The 21,778-nt window shown below is 36.0% G+C and overlaps 1 protein-coding gene and 1 long non-coding RNA gene across 8 annotated transcripts in view; one reads left to right on the forward strand and one right to left on the reverse strand.

Moving 5' to 3' along the window:
- Window positions 1-21,778, forward strand: part of AUTS2 (activator of transcription and developmental regulator AUTS2) — a 1,212,852-nt gene that overhangs the window by 533,902 nt on the left and 657,172 nt on the right. For all 7 annotated transcript variants that reach the window (XM_081558012.1, XM_081558014.1, XM_081558015.1 and 4 more), the window contains exon 4: window positions 4,644-4,679. In XM_081558012.1, the coding sequence (XP_081414138.1) occupies window positions 4,644-4,679 (36 nt within the window). The remainder of the gene's footprint in view (window positions 1-4,643; window positions 4,680-21,778) is intronic.
- LOC145532592 (uncharacterized) lies at window positions 516-21,505 on the reverse strand. The gene is made up of 3 exons (XR_014073410.1): window positions 21,404-21,505; window positions 6,778-6,885; window positions 516-824 (listed from the first exon to the last, which is right to left on the reverse strand). It is a non-coding gene; the product is annotated as an uncharacterized LOC145532592 (long non-coding RNA).

Genomic DNA, 21,778 nt, shown 5'->3' on the forward strand with positions numbered 1-21,778 from the left:
GTTGTGCCCCCATTTTTACTTCCACTAGTGGCTCATTTCTCTGTTTAAATATATTTGCATCTTTATAAGTTATCAGTAATCTTATCTCCAAGGCACATTTCTTAGGATTAAAATTTTAGATTCTTTTAATTGTCATTGTTTTCCAAAAGACTACAGAAAATAAACGAGCTCGTCTTGTGACCTTTGTAAGAAATATACTTGACCAAGTGATTCTTAGCGTGATCCTTCTACTTTTTACTCCCAAGAAGAAAAAGTATAAAATGAGGGTGGATAGCCAGGGATGTCAGACACCAATGATAATTTGGAAGAATTTTAAAATGCTGTATTTAAATCAGCCATAGGGTCAGAGCATACATTTTCCTCTGGGGTGAAGCACACATCCCTCACATACTTAGGGAGCCGTGATAGTAGCCATGGCCTCTCTGTAGATCTTTAATGAATGGAGTGCATCTATTTTGGATGGATGACCAATTTTTGAAATCCCTTGTTCTAGGTAAGATGTTAAAACAGAAATGTTAACTTCATGAGTTTAATGAGTAGCTTCAATGATAGCTTAGTGACAGAGACGGAAAGAAAGTCAGGTGGGGGGCAATGAGAGGAGTAGAATGAACATGCATTTAATGAATATCCACTGGCAGACTTGAATGTCAGCAGCAACATTCTCCTTCCTGGAAAATGTCTTTCAACTATGCATCCCATTACTATTCCTGCAGCCCATGTAGCTTGGAGATTGAGGCAGAGTGTGTTTGTAAGAAAGCTCTTCTTTACAACATAATGAGTTCGAGGTAGGTAATTTGCAGAGATTGCTGGAGCAGTGGTCATATCTGGGAAAAAACAAAAAACAAATGAAAAGACCATGTTAAACAGGAGATAGCTTATAATGAGCTTGGAAATCACATATCCGACAGTCAACTGTCTGGAATTTCTTCATATTCTTGTCTTCTCATGGAAACCACTAAACACTTTCTCTTACTCTGTTTTCTCAGTCTCTCTATACCTCTGATTTCTACCTAATACATTGAAAATATGAATGAATTGGCAACTCTGTCACTTAAAGAAATAAGAATTTCTTAAATTAAAGCAAAGTCTTTTTCATGATTCAACAAACATATTTGCCTAAACATGGGTGTATGATGTAACTTCAAATGCTTTTAAATCCAAGGATGCTTTTATTTATTGCATCAAAAAAAACTTTTAGTTTTTCAAGCCTCATTTTAACTTATACCCTTTTTTAGATTCTGTGGCCACTTTTGCTATATAGTTTGGACAATGTATGCATTCTCTGTCCAAGAAACAAAAATGGAAGCCCCTTCCTCTCACATTATAAATTGGGGAAGCACAGAAAGTTAAAATTCAACTTGATTTCATCAAATGGTTCAGTGGTCAGGGCATCACCACCTATCTGCTTTCCTAAGCCCTTACCTCGTGGTGTCTGTCTCTTCTTCTGTAACATGTGCATCTAGTAAATAGCTCTAGAAACATAAAACATTTCTAACAGTAAAAAAGCTATTTTTAAATACTTATTTCATACTTATAGCATAATCTGGGGCTTTCCTCGTGGCTCAGGTGGTAAAGATCTGCCTGCAATCCTTGGGTCGGGAAGATCCCCTGGAGAAGGGAATGGCAACCCACTCTTGCTTGGGAAATCCCATGGACAGAGGAGTCTGGTGGGGCCATATTCCTTGGGGTCACAAAGAGTCGGACACAACTGAGCTACTAACACAACAATATAGCATAATCTATTGTTGCTCGTGGTTTAAGTTGTTCATGAAATTTATGACTTGGAAAAATGTTAAACTATCAAATATTTTCAGCTTTTAAATATATACTTAGATTAAGTATAAATGACAGAGACTTTTCTGGACCTTTGGTTAGCAAGGCCTGAAGCATGTGGTATGTGACCTGAGCTGTCAGTGAAACCCTGACTCTGCCCTGTTGCTGGTCTCAGAACTTCTGTTATACCTCTCTCTGATGGTGAAGGACCAGGAATAGCATCCCACTGAATACAGGGCCTTAGCAGATTCTTAGGCTTATAGGACTGTACCAAAGAGAAATCACTTTATTTCAGAAATGTTTCTGTTCAAATCTTCCAGCAGTGATTGAAGGGAGCTGGCAATCGGCCAAGAAGAATATAGTGGAAAAAGGAGTTAGAGGGGAGGAAATGTCAATGCCATGGACATTTGGCAAAGTAGATTAGAAGGGTTTTTCTATGAACTTTTCTTCTATGTCCAGAAATTATAGCTGAATGCCACAAATCTTTCTTTTTATTGGGGAAAAAAAAAATGGTGAGTCCAAATGTGGGTAGCCTCTGACTCTCTGGTTCTATATGCTTTCTAGCAAAAGTTGAAACTCCAGTGGACCTTTAATGTACGTGAGGATCTTGTGTCTGTTCCTTCATGTGTCTATCTGTGCTTGTGCGTGCGTGCATGCGTGCGTATGTGAGGGGGGTACTGTGAGGCAGGGTTCTTAAATGCTTTGTTGCATTATGTTAATTCCTCGGCAGTGCAATCAAATTCATGTCGTAATTAAAGCTGTCAGTTGGAAGGCAAGCCAATCGCCACGAAAACACAGCATAACAAATGAAGTGAAATGATTCTGCGTGTAGCTATACAATGCTTCGCCAGGCATGAAATTAAATAAGTAATTTGATGTTGACATCAGGAATTGAAATGATACCCACTGTTCCCTCATTCAGTCAGACCTGCATAAACAATAGCCAGAACAAATATGCACAACAAAGCTCTCTTCTCCACCCAGCTTCCTGCGTAATGTACAATATATATGCAAAATGAGTATAACAGAGCTTCCCGGGACCTGAAGGATGTCATTTTCTTGGTATACAATAAGATGATATGTATGTGGGGGTGGGGAGGTGGGCTTGAAGGGGTCCTTCTGCTTCTGGGATAAAATACATTTGCAGAAAGGGGGAACAAACACTGAAATAAACAAATCCCATGCTCTCTCTGAGTAATTCATCCTAATTTGCCTCCCAGGGGCATGACTCCAAGCTGGCGGAGATCTAACTTGCCTTTTGCCTTCCTGTGTTCCACGGTGGGGTGTGGGTGCTGAAAACAGGTGATGCCATCACATGGCTAATCATTGCTCTGAGGGGCCGTCTCCATGACTACTGTTGCTCTCCCTATGTACCGTTTATAGGATCACAAATGCAGCAAGATTTTTGAAAATCCAGTCCAGTGTCCAGGATCACACATCTAGGTTCTTTATTCCCCCAAGCCTGTCTGGAACACTGAGGGGAAGAAAGTTTTGCTCCAGGAGCCGCATTTAGGAATGCCCTGGAGCACCATGTCCTTGTTTGATGCAGATGCTCTTCGTACTTACAGTACTGTTATTTCCTTTTCAAATCTGGTGTAAAATCAAGAATCATATCTATATTTGGAGATAGGATTTTTGGAGATGTTAAATTCACCTGAGTCCCATCCCCATATAGTCAGTGCATTCATCAATTTATTTATACATTAATTCAACTAATACTTACTAAATGCCTCCTATGTGCAAGGCATTGAGCTAAGTGCTAGGGAAACCAGGATGAGTCAAGCAGATGGTACCTGCTACCTGTGGTTTGCAGAGCAGGGACAAGGCATTTAGGTGTAACAGTTAGAGGTTACCCAAGTAACTGTTGCATCACTGTGGAAGTCCGTTCCCTGTAGGTGAAAGGTGTAACAACCGGCCCAAGCCTGCAAGGGAGAGGCCTCACTGGTACAAGGATTCCTCACGGAGACCTGAGGCCTGTCTCAGTGTTAGCGTTCTTTCTCTTTCAAGCTTATCTGGGGCCTCTCTCGTTCATAAAGAGGACACTGCAAATTAAAGAATTTGTAATGAGAGCTTTTAGGGGGAAAAAAAACAACACAGACAAGTTTAAAATTCAAACCAAGTTCTTTTCTTGGGTCTCTTTCCCCTATGAAGTGATGCCTCAGGTACCTTTCAGCATCACTGTTTTTTAGTTCCCTATGGGTGAGGACTATGGAAGCCTAAACTGATAACTTTCGTGACTAAAACCTTTAGAAGAATGGTGCTTTTCACTACTTCCCTTTACCCACACATTCTTTGCATTTTAGTCTACTAATTATGTTTACAAAATGTCTCATTTTTGAAAAGCGCTCTGTGTGTACTAACTGGTGCCTTGAGGGAATAAGCTGGCAAGTAGGTCACACACTGGAAAAGTCATCCAAACCCACTGGGCTTTTTATTTTCAAGTCAGTCTGGGCTCTTTCCTCTTGCCTGCCCCTTTGCGGCCACAAAACTGAGTAGCTTGAGACCAGGGCATTGAATGTCAGCAAGTCAGGGAGGCAGGCTGATGCGTGTCTGTTTAGTCTCAGTGCAGGGCGAAATACCATCATTAATTCATTACTCAGCTGCCTGTCAAATAAATTGGCAATTACGTCCACCGCAGAAGCTTGGAATTCAGTAAATAGCACGTTAGCATCTCTGAGTTGTTGAGAGATGTAAAGGGGAAAATTAAGCAACACAGTGTTTGTATCAGTAGCAGATGACAAGGGGCCGCGTACACAGGCGATGTGGTGTCGTGATGAAAAGCCTGTGAAGAACTGGTAATGAGCTGTGTGGATTGGAACATGTTAAAAACCATTGCTGATTTTCCACTTTGTTTTTATGCTTTCTTGCAGAGTTCAGCTCCTTCCAGTTTGGGAACAGGCTACTTCGTAAGTTTTATCTCAACTTCCACATGTGTACCTCGTGCTGGCATTCATTTTCTTGTGTAATATATACTCATTAGGATGTGAAAAAAAAGTCCAAGAAATTCCCTCTCAGTCCCGAAGAGCAGACTGATGTCCATCTTTTAACTAAGAGTTGTTTTATTTTTAAAATACATCACCTGCTGGGCACTAGGGTTCACAAGTCAGTCTAAAAAATGTTTCTGGTTCCTAGCGCCCAGGACATTTGCCCCTCACCTGGTAGAGTAAGGAGATAAAGGGAATCCTGCCTGACTTGTGCCACCTTTCCTGAAAAATTGTTTTTTTAGTGAGAAGTGTCAAATGGAAGATGGAATTCAAATTCTGCAATGAGGTATACATGTACTTTAAGATCCCTTGAAGAACTGCCCCACTTATACAAAAAATTGCCATAGTTTAATTTTTTTGAGAGGTGAATGTATGCTTTCCCTAAAAGTCTTGAGTAGGTGGCCTTTAGAATTTTTTTCCCACCAGTCATCAAACTCCTCATTTTATTGACTGTAGATATATTATTTAATTTTAAGACCTTATTCTCTGTCCTTCGGGAAGTGTGTGGATGGGGATACACCTCAGGGCTTACCCCAATATTTCTCATTCATGAAGAAATTGTCACTTCCATTCCTTTTATCTATAGCTAAATTATCCTTCTTGGATTCAGTAATGCTTTTCAAAATACAAATAAATAAGAATTACACATAAACGTTATTTACACAGTGGGATAACATGCCCATGTAGACATTTGTTGTGGTATTTAAAGGAATTTGAAGGAATCTTACTTATGTTCTGAATGATGGACACACTGATACTCTAATATCTGCTCAGCATTTTCAGGGAAAATAATGAAATCATGAAAATAAAATGGAAAATAATTACTGATTCTGTTGAGTTGCCTTTAAATTTCTCCCCCCTAAAATGCTAATTACTTTGGCTTTCTTGTGCCCACACATTTCTCTCCTAACATTTATGTTAAATCCATGAAAACAAGCATCACTTCATTGAATAGTAAGTTTTTTTCAAGCTTAGATGAAGTGGCATTTAGTAAATGTTGATTTTCTTTTGGTCTTAGCCATAATACAAAGAGAAAGGGTTGAAGATTTCTTGGTACCTGCTTCATACAGTCAGCACACTTATCCTTACTCCTTATTGTGGTTGAATATTCATGCTTACAGAAACAAGCAGGATGCTGAAACAAGATCCTGCTTCAGCAGCCGAAATAACAGAAGTAGTCCCATCTGCCATCCCTTCACACCAGGCTGGATGTGGGTTGAGATGCTGGAAGTAAAATCTGGAGCCTGCCAATGTTTATTCTCTATCCAAAAGCTAAACCCCCCCTCTTTACTTTCTTCAGCAGGAGGAGGCCAATGCCACTGACTCAGCCTCTGATTACTTCCAGACTGAGCATTCAAATACATATACATATGTATATATATGTATACACACACACACACACACATATAATTGTCAGTAAGAGCACTCTGAAAGAAGAAAGTCACCTCTAAAAGAACTGAGAATTTTATTATGCTTTTGGTCACTTACTTTTCTAATTCCAGGAAGGTTTATTTTAATTCTCTAATGATAGGTTCTTATGAATAAAAAGTCTTTTGCAATTATAAATCTCAAATAATTTTTACACTTACACAATTCTGGATGAGTATAAAAGTTTTTTTTAACTTATTTTGGAAAAATTATTCTTAATATTACTTTGCTTATGTATAAAAATCTGTAGTATTATTAGCTTACAAGGAGGAGATATATACCAGATGTAAGTTCAGCTCTCAACTATGACAAAAATGTTCTACATAGAATGTGTTTCCAATAATGGGATTATTATGTTATGAAAGTGCAAAATTCATTGTTATTATTGCCAAGTCCTCATCAAAAAGCATCTTCTGTTTCAGTTTCTATCTCAGCAATATCACATGTAATATTTAATTTCAGGTACTAACTGAAGCATTGGTGAATTTCACACTTGTAAGTGGAAATAGTATATTCACAATTTTTAGTGATTTCATGCCAATGTATTCTTTGCACTGTGCTTTATGATCCATGATGTCATAATGACCTTTACCTAAGTCTGTAGTGAAGGCTCAGCATCAGGTAAGTGGAATGGTGATATTTCGGCTTTATCCTTAACCCTCTTCAGCATCACTTTGAAGCGTGGACAGAAGCAAATTACCTGCAGAATCAATGAGCTATTAATGCAATTGAACCATAGTGTGACTCCTAGTAAAAGAAAACTGAAGGCAGTCACCTCTTCAGTTTAACCCAAAACTGTTTTCTTAAATACTTTCCCCTTATCCCAACATTACTCTAACTTCAGAATCTTCTTTGATTTAGACTGTGTGCTCCTGTAGAACTTTTAGTGAATTAAGGTAGAATGCTGATCATTGTGTATGCTAATAAAATAGATGCCCACATAACTGTATGCACTTGCAGGTATATATGTACACGTGTGTGTGTGTACCTTACCCACAGCCAGTATGTTTTACTTTCTTTCAGTTCTTTTCATTAATCAGTAGTAGTAAGTTAAAGGCTTTGAAGAATAGACTTTTGTTTTTGATTAAATTGTATTTGTTTATACCTCCTTGGTTTTGTGTTTCATAGATGTCTGCTTAGATCTGTCACTTTTCCAATTCATTTATAAGCTGAAGATTCGAGAAATGAGAACAGCAGCTAAAATCAGTATTTACATAAGCATATTGCAAAGAATTCTTAAAGTAGACAAAATAGAGTAGGATTGGAACAAACTTTTCACATTTTTGGGAGCTTATGAATAATGTGGGTGTTATACACACAGAGAGACACACATATATATTCATTACATACTCATGCCCAGCTCATATTCTAAATATAAATGGAAGTATAGACTAGTTGGAATCTATTTGCTTTTTTATTTTTTTTGGCAAGAATACCAAAACTTGTTGGAGTGTGTAGGATTTTCTTTAAAAAAAAAAACATTAATGCAATGAACACATTTTTCTTTTCAATTTAAATGTTTTGGCCTATATTTTCATCTTTTACATGTATTTGAAGTTTTATTATGCATAGCATATAATTAAGAACTTAGAGACAGGATGATATAAAGACTACTTGTGTGACCTTGGATGAATTATTTCTTGTCTCTGAGTCTATTTCCTTGTCTTTACCTACCTACAAGAGTTGTGAATATTAAATGAGGTAAGATATGTAATGCACACAAAGCTGCTCTCAATAATAGGAAATAATACATGTTTTCTTCTGCGATCCCCACTGTAGAGTGTGATGGAATAAATGTGGCCTCATTAAGTGGTTGTGAAGTGTTGTGGTGTTGGAGAAGTAACACTGGGCATTTACAATAAAAAATAAACATTGTAATTTGTAACTGTCGGATAGGAATATTTTGTTCTCATTGCATACTTTCTTGAGAGGCTAGGGTTTTGTGTTTGGTCAGCAGTATACCAGTTTACTCCATATACAAACATAAAACAAATATGGAATTCCTTCCCTGTCATCCTCTATGATCATGATGAGGTCAGAATGAACTATTATGTAGGCCATCCACATATTACGGCTGTTTTAATTTGTCTGTTAAAGTTATTTGTTAATTTTTTCCCCCTCAGACCTGAGGTATTTAAAGACTGCTGATAGCTCTTCGGGTTGGGCTGAGAGTAGGAAGGAGATGGCTTTTAGAGAGACTTGAACTTGCCTTAGTGAACTGTTATATTAAAAATGAGAAAGATGTCAAACCAAGATTTTATGACAGTGACACTTCTTTTACTTGGGTTAGAAATCTCAGGAAAGAAGAGATTCCTTTTTAGGAACATAATGAGTTTGGAAGTTAGAGTACATAGTTAGAAATTTAATTATTTTCAATGATGGTTTAAAAGAGATGGCCAGAATAACAGGAAAAACAAAACATTGCCACCTAAATTTAAATTTACATTAAACCAGTAATACCCTGTAATAACTTCAATATGTCCTGAAAAGTCAGCTGTGGGCTTATCACAAAATGTCTTTGAGATGTGACTGTTTGTGTATTCAATAATATCCCTAAGTGACCCCTAATAGTTACCCAGTAATTCACCTAAGTACGTTTGAAACAGCCTCAGAGATTCTCTGTATCCAAAGTGAGCACAGGGTCACTGAAGTGGTTAATTATGGGATATGTAATGTAAAAATTTAATGAATATATTATTCTGATTATAATAATAAAACAAAAGCCTTGGAGAACCTATCAGTCACCTTAAAATCTAGGACATTGCTAATGATTTTGGAGCTGTCTGTGTACTATGCAGAAACACTGAGCAAATGAAATCAGTTGTCCTTTGGAATGGTAAATTTGCCACAGTTTTGAGCTGTGACCTTTAAAATACTACCCTGAGCTATATTTGCCTCCTAGAAAGTAACAAAACTAGAATCTACACTTAAGTATTGTGTTTTGTTAAGATTAGGAAGCACAGAATTATTTATACTGGAGGGTTGCTTTATATCTGTACTCTGACAGATTCTTCAACATAGTCACCAGTAAACTCTAATTTCAGGGGGCTTAGGCTAAAATTATAATTCTATTTTCTATTTCCCACTCTTTTTTAAAATGTTTTTGATTGGTTTTTAACACTCTGATTTTCAGAATAGGGTCTGTGAGCTGTGAGCGACATACTCTGATTAAGTGAACATTACAATTTAAATTTGGGTGAGCAGACATTTCATCATTTTAGAATCTGTGCAGTGGGATGACTCTTCTTGCTCACCCTGTGGAAATTGCCTTCTGTCTCCACACCATTTTTACCTTCCTTGTGAAGTACAAGGTAATCAAGAAATTTGGTGAATAAAATAAACAGAAAGGATGAGTTGGTGTCTCCCTCCAGCTGCCACCAATCCCATAATATTATCATTTTCTGAACTTTTCTGTGAGGGAGTAGACTTAAGTATTTTTAAACAGCTACAGGAATCTCTGTGGTTGGCTGTTGCAAACTAATTACGGAGGTAGAATGAAAACCCAGGTGCTCCTCCTGGATGTGGGAACGAGCCCTCAGCCTGGTCTCCCTGTTTTCTCACCTCTCCCTTCTGGCCCCTCAGATTTGGAGAAAGTAAATCATTTTTGAAAAATATGATTTGAGAAAAGAGAATAATTTGAGGGGAGAAAAAGATTTTACCAGCCACTGAACTAGATAATTGCTAAAGGGCCTTTGGTTCTCTATATTCCAAGATCTGTAATTCTGTCTGCCCTGCATCTAAATGTCTGCCCCAGGGATCAGCCCTTCTGACTGGCTTTGCTGCCTTTCTCTGCTATCCTCTGAGACATAGGAGTGCAAGGCCATAGTCCCCTTACTGCTTAATGAACACCGCTCTTCAGTTGAGTGACCAGGTCTGCCTTTCTTTGAAATTAACAGTAGTGAACAGTGTTTTTATATTTTCATTATTCAGTTACATAAGCACATAGAAACAGTCTATAAGCTTATTCTGTCCCATAGCTAGTATATCCCTATTTGGTCATAGAGATGATGCAGTATAAAGCATTTAGCAAAGTAAGCAAAGTGCATTGATAGTCCCAGAGGGAACTTACAGGTCACTGTGATGGAATTCAGAAAGTAATGTTACTTATTTTTTTTTAAATCTGTTTCCCAGCATTGGTTTTAAGGGAGATTGTCTTATCCTTGTTGGGGATTTCCAAATTACAGAAATGTTGAATGAGTTGGTATGAGCAATATAAACTAAACCATGGGCAGTGTGAAACCCCAAGGTTTACTCTGACTACCCACGCAACCTTTATTTTGATAGATTTAACTGGCCTGGAGTTTTATGGACTTATCAATCAGAAGAATCTTTCAGATCAAAGACTCATTCCTTTGCTTAACTGCTTTAAAAAATATTTTTCCTGCAATTGTAAATGAAATGCTTCCCAATCCATTGCATAAGGAACTTAGAGCTTGGTGAAATACCAAGAGTACCATTTGAAAAGAGGTTAAAAAACACAACTGGGGCTTGTTAAAAAGGAAAAGTGCTATTTTAACTCCAAGTGTCACATTTTCCTATAGTCAGCTCTAGCAGTAAACAAGAGTTATTGGAGGCTTAGAGGTTTTGAGACACTTCACTTATCTCCTAGTACTTGACTTCAGAAGCCAAACATTTAAAATGCATTTTGCTAGTGCAAAAATGTTTATCCATTTAAAACACAATATCGCTTTAACAAAAGCGCCCTGGTGACAAGCTGTTTAGATGCAGCACAGTTAATAAACTGTCAGGTCCCATACACGTATACTTGAAAAGACCAACACAGTTACCCAAAGATTGGCGTTATAAATCACTGTTAACAGACCTAATTTGCTTACTAGGCTAATGAATGATCTCCAATTTTCTTGTTGTAATTAGCTTCACTAACAGTCATGTTAAAAAGACCTGCCTTATACTACATATACTACATGTGATTTCTTTTCTTTCATATTTTCGGTATTTGGTTTATAGGGTACAAACAAACAAAGAAGACTTTCAGTCTCTATTGACCACTCCCTGGTAATAAATTCAGATTGTAGCTTGGAGTGTAAGCCTTGCCAAAGGTGATGGCTGTCTATTAGGGGCTTATAAACTGTAATGTACTCACATATTTGCAATGGAGTAGTGAAGCCAGATAATTGCAGTGTTTCCTGTCTGAATGTGCTGCTGTGTGTAGTGGCCTCTGATTTTAAGGAGCCATTAAAAATGCAGCAAGGCATAACAGCTGTGGTTCCCAGTGTACTTCTAATATTTCATATGTTCATCGCATCTCATAAAATCTTGCCCAGACCAACAAATGACTGTAAGTACCACTGAAATGCTCCAGAAGGAAATTGGGGAGAATCTGAATGATGTAGGTAGCATTACAGAGACCAAGCAAGAACTCACTCAAGCCCACAGTGGGCCACATTTCTCAAATAACTCCCCCAAATTCTCCATTTCCATTTTAGTCTCTATGGAAAACATTCACATTTTATCTCTTGCAAGAGACTCCTGTAAGTAACCTACTTTTGTGGGAAATAGTCCTGACTTTGCAGAGGGAAGGTAGGGCTGTATCCTGTGCAGAGAATCATGGTAAGTTAGCACCTCAATCCTAAACCCAAATGAGGCAAGAAAAAATTTGGTTCCTTTAGAATTTATTTAAAATACATGTAAAAAATGACTTGGTAACAGTACTAACTCTGATATGACAACCTGACTTCTCTGAACAAAAGAAACATTAATACATTCTGAGAGGCAAAGAAAACTAGAGAATTCAGTGTTTTTTTAGTCAGATATTAATCATCATAACCAAATGAAACCTTTAAGGTGTGTTTATACAGAGGCACAATATAGTTACAAGATATTTGCATCTATTTATTGCTTAATTACCAACTTTCAATTTTTTAATTAAAATAGACCTATTATTTTTATTGTATGTAGTCTGAGGGTTACAAAATCTCTGGATAAGAAGAGACTTCACAGACCACCCTGTATTTGTCTTTGTTTGATTTACCTCACTTAGCATAATGCCTTCAATGTATATCCAGGCCGTTGTGAATTGAAGAATTTCATTCTTTCTCATGTCTGAATAATAACACATATATATTGAACATATATAAGAACATATGTATCAGTCAGTTCAGTTCAGTCACTCAGTCGTGTCCGACTCTTTGCTATCCCATGAATTGCAGCACTCCAGGCCTCCCTGTCCATCACCAACTCCCGGAGTTTACCCAAACCCATGTCCATTCGAGTCGGTGATGCCATCCAACCATCTCATCCTCTGTCGTCCCCTTCTCCTCCTGCCCCAATCCTTCCCAGCATTAGGGTCTTTTCCAGTGAGTCAACTCTATGTATGAGGTGGCCAAAGTATTGGAATTTCAGCTTCAACATCAGTCCTTCCAATGAATACCCAGGACTAATCTCCTTTAGTATAGACTGGTTGGATCTTCTTGCAGTCCAAGGGACTCTCAAGAGTCTTCTCCAACACCACATTTCTAAAGTATCAATTCTTCGGCCCTCAGCTTTTTTCACCATCCAACTCTCACATCCATACATGACCACTGGAAAAACCATAGCCTTGACTAGACGGACCTTTGTTGGCAAAGTAATGTCTCTGATTTTTAATATGCTATCTAGGTTGGTCATAACCTTCCTTCCTAGGAGTAAGCATCTTTTAATTTCATGGCTGCAATCACCATCAGCAATGATTTTGGAGCCCCAAAAATAAAGTCTGACACTGTTTGCACTGTTTTCCCATATATTTCCCCATCTGGGAACAGATACCATGATCTTAGTTTTCTGAATGTTGAGCTTTAAGCCAACTTTTTCACTCTCCACTTTCACTTTCATCAAGAGGCTCTTTAGTTCTTCTTCGCTTTCTGCCATAAGGGTGGTGTCATCTGCATATCTGAAGTTATTGATATTTCTCCCGGCAATCTTGATTCCAGCTTGTGTTTCTTCTAGCCCAGTGTTTCTCATGATATACTCTGCGTATAAGTTAAATAAGTAGGGTGACAATATACAGCCTTGAGGTACTCCTTTTCCTATTTGGAACCAGTCTGTTGTTCCATGTCCAGTTCTAACTGTTGCTTCCTGACCTGCATACAGGTTTCTCAAGAGACAGGTCAGATGGTCTGGTATTCCCATCTCTTTCAGAATTTTCCACAGTTTATTGTGATCCACACAGTCACAGGCTTTGGCATAGTCAGTAAAGCAGAAATAGATGTTTTTCTGGAACTCTCTTGCTTTTTCAGTGATCCAGCGGATGTTGGCAGTTTGATCTCTGGTTCCTCTGCCTTTTCTAAAACCAGCTTGAACATCTGGAAGTTCACGGTTCACGTATTGCTGAAGCCTGGCTTGGAGAATATATATATGTTATTCAGACATCATATCTTCTTTATCCATTTATCCATTGACAGATACTTAGGCTGTTGCCATATCTTGGCTGTTGTGAATAATGCTGCAGTGAATGTGAGTGTGTAGTTAGTAAGTTTGCTAGATCATATGGTAGTTTAATTTTTAATTTTGTGGTGAACTCCTTTTCTGTTTTTTATAATTGCCATACCAGTTTACATTCCCACTAAAAGCATATAAGGGTCCCCTTTTCTCCACATCCTTAGCAATATTTTTTTGTCTTGTCTTTTTTGATAAAAGCCATCTGCACATCTGTGAAGTGATACCTTGTTGTTTTGATTTGCATTTCTCTGATGATTAATAATGTTGGGCCTCTACTCATCTACCTGTTGGCTATCTTTCTTTGGAAAAAATGTCTGTTTAGGTCCTTTGCCTGTTTTTAATTAGCTTATAAGGTACTGCTTACATGTTGAATCTTAAAAAGCTGAACTTGTGAAAACTGAGAGTAGCACGGTGGTTACCAGGGAGTGTAACTGGTAAGCAAAGAAGAACTCTTTTCTTCTTTCTCAGAGATTAGTTGACTATATTTATGTGTGTCTATTTTTGTCTCTCAGTTCTGTTGCATTAATCTGTCTGGGTTTTTTTTGTTTGTTTCGGGGGGGAGTCTTGGCCAATATCACAGTGTCTAAGTCTTGAATTGTGGTTTGTCAGTTCATCAACTTTGTTTTTCCCTTTCAACATTTAAGTGGAAATTCTAGGTCTTTTGCCTCCCCATATAAACTTTAAAATCAGTTTGGCAATTTCCAGAAAACATCTTTCTGGTGTTTTGCTTGGAATTGCATTGAACCTATAGATGAAGTTGGGAAGAAGTGATATCTTGACAATATTGAATTTTCTTGTTCATGAACATGGAACATCTTTGGGCTTTTATTTAGTTCTTCTTTGATGTCTTTCATCAGAGTTTTGTAATAGTTTTCCTGATGTAAATCTTGTGTGTACTTTGTTATATTAATTACTAAATGTTTTACTTTGGGGGGTGCTCATGTAAATGATAGTATGTTTTAAAATTTAAACTCCACTTGTTAATTGCTGGCATATAGGAATATAATTGAACTTTGTAATATTAACCTTGTTTCCTGAAACCTTACTCTTTTCACTTACTATTTCTAAAGGGAGCATTTAATATTTCTTTTGGATTTTTTACATAGGTGATTATTCCATGTGTGAATAAAGACATTTTTATTTCTTCCTTCACAAACTATTTACTTTTTATTTTCTTTTATGGTCTTATTGTATTAGCTAGGACATCCAATTTGATGTTGAAAAGGCGTAATGAGAGGAAACATCCTGGTTTTACAGAAAAGCATTGAGATTCTTACCAGTATGTATGATGTTTGCTGTATATTTTTTGTAGATATGCTTTATCAAGGATAGGAAGTTTCCTTTTATTCCCAGTGTGCTGACAGCTTTTTATCATGAATGAGTATTGATTTTGTCAAATGCTTTGTTTTTTCATTTATTGATATGATCACATGATTTATCTCCTTCAGTATGCTGATGTGATAGATTACATTAATTAGTATTCAAGTGTTGTTCTTGCTTTACTGGCATATATCCTACTCATTTGTGATGTGTATTTCTTTTTATACATTGTTGGGTATGATTTGATAATATTTTATTGAGGATTTTTGCATGCATTTTCATGAAAGATATTGATCTGTAGTTTTTTCTAATGTCTTTGTCCAGTTTTGATATTAAAGTAATGTTGGCCTCATAGAATGAGTTATAAAGTATTCTTTCTTTTACCTTCTGAAAGAGATTGTAGAGAATTGGTATAATTTCATACTTCAGTGTTTGATAGAATTCACCAGTAAACCCATCTGGTTCTGGTGCTTTCTGTTTGGAAGATAATTATTGATTCAAGTTCTTTAATCAGGCTTATTCGGATTACATATCTCTTCTTGAGTTATGACAGAAGTATCTTTCAAGGAATTGGTCCATTTCATCCAAGTCATATTATTTGTGACAGAGTTCTTCATTATATTCATTATTATTTGCTTAACGTCCATGGGATCTGTAGTGATATCCACACTTTCATCCCAATGTTAATAAATTATGTCTTCTTTCTTTTTTCTTATTTAGCCTGGATAGAGGCTTACTGGTTTTTTGACCTTTTCAGAGAACCAGCTTTTGGTTTTATTGATCTTCTCTATTGAGTTTCTGTTTTTAACTTCATTGATTTCTCCTCTAATTTGTATTAATTTTTTTTCTTCTGCTTAGGATTTAATTTGCTCTGATATATCTAGTTTCTTTATGTGGAAGCACTGATTATTGATTTTAAAACAGTCTTCTGATATATGGATTGATTGGTATAAAGTTTCTTTAGGACTGCTTTCATTGTATTCCACAAGTTTGGATGTTATATTTTTATTTTCACTTAGTTGAAAATATTAATCTTGAGATTTCTCCTTTGACCCATGTGTTTTTTTATAAGTGTGGTATTTCCTGGGAAGGTTTTTGCTTTTCAAAAGTATCAGTTTCAGCACCTTCACCTCAGCTAACCTAGAAGCATTTGATTCGTAATAAGTTTCTCAAGAGATTTTTGAGGAGTCCTCCTGACACATGTTCATAGACTTTAGTTGTACACATGTATAATGTAAATTGAGAGACCGTTTGAGTTGTCGTTACCACCTGATTTAATTATAAACACATTTGTTTTAACAAATTTTTGTCTGTAGCTTTTCTTTTCTTGTTATAATATCACTCGTCCAAGAGTCATTTAAGTATCTATTGAAATCTGACCTTTAATTGTACGTCATATTTTTTCTGCCACATAGTTTCTTTGTCATACTTATGTGAAGACTCTCAAGTTTTGGGTAAGATGTTTTTATATTTGTAGGGGGCAGGAAGAAGATTGCATGAGTTCTTGCTAGAATTACCTTTAGGGGTCCGGGTACTCCTCTGAGAGAATTATCCAGTGAGTTTTATGTATAATCCGTTAGTTGTTGTTTAGTCACTACATTGTGTTCAACTCTTTTGTGACCCCATGGACTGTAGCTTGCCTTGCTCTCTCCTTTGTCCATGGGATTTCCCAGGCAAGAATACTGGAATGGGTTTCCTTCTCCAGGGAATCTTCCTGACCTAGGATCAAACCCTCATCTCCTGCCTTAGTAGGAGAATTCTTTACCTCTGAGCCACCTGGGAAGCCCTATAATACATTGCATTTTCGTGAATAGAATCTGTATTTCTAACTCTGTCAGTTTGTATGAAAGAAGATTTCTTTAGGCAACAGATAGCTCATTTAATGTTTTTACTCCTGATTTCAGTCATTAGGCTAATTTTATTACATTTTAACTCCTCTTCCCATCATTCAGCAATAGTTTCACTCTTGGTTCATTTACTCTTTTGAAGTAATAGAATTATTTACATATTTTTCCTTTTCTCCTATTTTCTACTCTCCAACCTGCCCCCCCCTTCATCCTGTAAGATGATAAAACTGCAAAACGTGAGCCTGAATAATAAATGATTGCTTCACTGATTGCTAAACATTTATTTTAGTGCTTTTAAGCTCATTCCAGGTCATTGTGCTGCCAATTAGTTTGATTACAAGCATTTAAGCTGTCACATATAAAGCTTTCTGCTTCTTAGGGTTTCAGCTTCAAATCTTAAAAAATGAGTGCTCTGTACTTCTCTGTGGACACAGCTCTCTTCTAATATTTTGGAAGAAACCTTTGCATCTAATAAAGATCACTCACAGTTTCAGAGCATGAAATAATCTGATATGCAGTTTAGGATCAGTGATTCAATTTTATTTAAAAATTTAAGACTGTGCATGCGAACATATGTGTGAGTAAATGACTATCAAAACCACCTCTTTATTTTCATTTTTGGATATAGTCCACATTTGCAAATCATTAAAACTTTGGACTCTAAGCATTCCAAATGTGACTGATATTTTGTCTGAGAGAGTGAAGGAATTTCAGAGAATTTAAACAAAAATTTCCAATGTGGCACCCTTAACACAAGGAAATTGTTGAAGAGTATTTGTAGATAGAAGATAGAATCTGAGGGTATTAAATTTTTGTATAGTTGATTAGTTTGTTAAGAGATGATTTTCAAAGCAAAGGTAAATCATGACTCTCATACATTATAAAATGTACAAGTTTCAAAGATTTCATTTAATTAGTAATGAAGAAACTGGGTAGATATTATAACTTTCCCAATTCAAAGAACAGACAAAATTGTAGATGAGGAATATTGAAATGAATGCAAAAATGTAAACAGAACTGGCTTTGAGTGCAGTCAGTTGAGCCTCAACGTGACAAGACAGAATTTACTTGATTGTAGATAAAAATTATTTTGCATTGCTGTTACATATCTGTAATTTATAGAGACAGAAATTGGTTCTTATGAAATGAAAAAAACATAGTTTTGAAGAGTTCACTGTAGACAATGCATAGTGTTCCCTTGAAGCACAAATCTTTCACTGTTTGATAAAAATATAGTCTGAAGAAAGGTTGGTTTCATTAGATTTGGTGTGATTATCTACATAGGTACAGCAGGATTGTCAATTTATATATAAACATTTTAAAGTTTGCTTTTGTTGGAAGATTTTGTCGAAAGTTCATACTGTACTTTTGGAAGTCTCTAATACTCGCTGTCTTGAGTCTGGAAAATCAAACTCAGGAAACTTTCTCCACCACCTGCAGTACCTGTATATTTGGGTGAATTTCTTTCTTCTTATAGTTCCCTAAGTATCCCACAGTGGCCCACCAGAAAGTCACATTCTTTCCCTAGTTAAAAGACTGGACCCTGTAAGCCAAATAACAGGGTACTTTTTCTAGGAACATTTTGTTAATAATGGCTCAACCTTAATTCTTTAAACGTGTCCAATTATATATGATTAAATAAGCATTACCCTCAAATATGGCATTCCACACAAGACCTTGACATTTTTCTAGGCATATTCTGGTAAATAGGAAAACCAGTTCTTATTGAATCTTTGCAAATAACTCATTTCATGAAAAGTAACAAGACTTAGAGTTCCTGAATTTTGAGAGGTCAGTGAGAATAAGATATTTAAAATATTTTAGTTTATAAAGCATAATCTACTAAATTGTTATGGAGTGTAGATAAATTAAGAAAACATAAACAGAAAACAGGACATTAGAACAGTATCAATGATGTTTTAAACAAATAAAAAAAAACCAACTGATGAACCTTCATCATTTCATTCAGTCCTATATAATTCATTCTTGCTCCACTGGATCTTAGGTTATTAATCTTATGAATTTCTTTGCTTCTAAAAAAAGCTCTGGAAATCCTGACTCAGCCCACTGATCTGCTCTTACAATTGTTAAAGTAATGATAAGAGAAGCCTGTCCTCATGAGCCTCTCCCTTGAAGTCTTGGGTATTTATAATACCTCACACTCCAGTATTCTTGCCTTGAAAATCCCACAGACAGAGGAGCCTGGTGTGCTACACTCCATGCGGTCGCAGAATAGTAGGACACCACTTAGCAACTAAACAAGAACTCTAGCCTAGCCTGCTGCTGGGTGCAGGGCTTAAAAGGAAACATCAAAGTAAAACAATAAACTATGTGTAAAATAACAGAGATGTAAATTAAGGCTGTGGTTAATTTAAGCACATATAATTTCCAAAGTGGAGAATTTGATGAGAGTTCATAACAAGAATATTGTAACCAAGAAGAAAACTTAATTGTTTCTGTGGCAAGCAAAGCAAACAAAGAAGCAAAAAGGTCTTAGCCAAAGTGTAACAAAACAACCTCTTAAAACTGAACAAACGTTGGTATAATTTTAACACATTTCTTTACTTTTCATATTCAAAGATTACAAACCAATGCAAATAAAATTCACTTTTCAAGTTTTGTCCTCATGACACTCTTTCATTTTCTGGAACAAACTGACAGCTTACTTAAGGATTAATTTTATGGGTTCCATAAAGTCAGGATTAATTCTATAATATCACTAGTATGTTCTTGATGTCCAGTGTGTTCATTATTGCTAGTTAGAAATGAATGAGTAAATAAGCATTTAATGTATATTCAGTTTTCAGTATGCACACACAGATACACACAGATACCCACACAAAATAAGCTGATTGAGGTCCTCTATAAGTTTTGAGTGTTGAAAGGGGATTTGGAAACTAAAAATCTTCAAAACTGCTACTTTAGGGCAAAAGTGTTCTTTTCCTTGAAAAACAGAGCACATAGAATTTTAACATGCAAAGTTATATATATATATATATATATATATATATATATATATATATATTTTTTTTTTTTTTTAGAAATAGTTGTTCTTAACTATAATGACAACTTTTTGTATTATAACTTTTAACTAAAGTAACTAACTTATTCACAGGGAAAAAAAACTGAAGGGGTAGATAATTGTGCACTACCTGTCACATATTAGCATTTTAGCAAAGATCATGAATAAACATAACTAATTTTCTACAGCCATACTCATCCCTTATACAATCTCGTAGCAAAAATGAACATGTTCATTAACTGAAATATTCAGCCTCTCTGTAGTTTATAAAAATAAAAACCAAAACCATGTATGTTGAAAAGTAGATTTAGTAATCAATATATCAGTATTCATTCTTAGATATGGCCTAGGTAAGTAATGAATATCCATTAAAGAACTCAATTTAATATTAGTTTCAGATTTTAAGTTACTTAAAGATCTTGGAAATTATGTTCAAGCCGACATACTGCAACATAATTACTATTGAATGAAGTTCATTAGAATAATGATTCAATTCAGTGAAATTAAGGTTTTTGTAATCCTGAACATAGAGGAGAAATAATGGTAGCTTATTTGAGCAGTAAATCTGTATATATTTGGGAAGGACATGACAAGTAGAATTAAAATATGCACTTGTATTACACTTAACACTGATAAAACACTAAGAATACATAGCTGTTTTTTATTAAACCAAATTTTATTAAACTGATCTTGTTTGGCAGGTATTCACCTAAATTATGTGAACTTAGATTTGGAAAACGTTTTTGAGTTTGTTTATGTAAGAATTATTTTTTAATCTACCACATTTAAAGTATTATAAATTTAATTTCTTGCTTTCTGGTAACTTTAGGAATATTTAGTTTATGTAGGACCTTATTTATACTCAGTAGCCTGCCAAAACAGAACTCTTTTAATTTTAGAGACTTTATAAACTTCTTATTAATACCATATGGAGGTAGGAAAACATTACACACTTATACATATTAAAGTAGAGGCCTTTCTGAATTATAGATATTTTAGATCTACAGATAAAGAGCTTACTATTCCAATTCTAAGATTTTAGGTGTGTATAAAGAGTAAACATAGAAGCACACAGAAATCGCACTGATGGAAAATGCAAAGAGCTGTTTTCCTCCCGAGTGGATGTACATTTCTTAGTTATTTGAGCTCAAAGCAGATAAATAGACAAAGAAGACTAACAAGTTAGAATTTCTATTGCTTCTCAAATGTTTTAAGTGATAGACATCTGCATTTGATGTTTGGCACCTTTCTACAGAATCTTTTGTGTGGTACAGTGTATATTTGTAGCTTTAGTTTCTGTGGAAACTAAAGTAGCAGTAAGTAAACCAAAGTCTCTGTTCTCTTGATACTTGTAATAATCAAATTAATTCATAATTTGCTGGATGATGGTAGGCTATCTAAAGAAAAATACTTATGAAGAGATTTGAGCTTTTAACCAATATAGAGTAACCAGGACTGAATCTACTATCCCATCAGAAAAAAAGATGACATAAAACAGAAGTTTGCAAGACACCGGGTTTATGGCAATGACGGGCAGCAGTGCCTGAGAGACAGGAAAGCTATGTAGTGATTTTATGACTGTCTGAACTTACTGTCTCGAGAATTTCAGACCTTCATGTGGGGTTGGGAGGTAGCTTTGAGGTACCAGGTGGAGCCCATTGGACTTCTCTGCATTAGAAGATACTGAGAATCTAGAAAGAACAAGGAAGCTCGAGTTCTAGGACTCAGGACTAGAGAGAAGGAGTTCCAGAACCTCCAGAGGATTCCTTTCCATTATTAAGCAGAGTCCTTTTCAGCTCATGCATGAATAGAAATTCCTTGAGGCTGAGGAATGAATCATCCAAAAGGATTAGCAAGAACAGTGTCTGGCACTCACATATAGGCAGTAAGTGTCTGTTCCTACCAAGATGGGAAAACCTCCAGATTCATGGAGCACTGGGTCATGTACATAGTAAGGTCTTAACTCA

Source organism: Giraffa tippelskirchi, chromosome 13, assembly GCF_054371585.1.
Source record: "Giraffa tippelskirchi isolate mGirTip1 chromosome 13, T2T-mGirTip1v1.2.pri, whole genome shotgun sequence".
In the NCBI taxonomy this organism is placed as follows: Eukaryota; Metazoa; Chordata; class Mammalia; order Artiodactyla; family Giraffidae; genus Giraffa; species Giraffa tippelskirchi.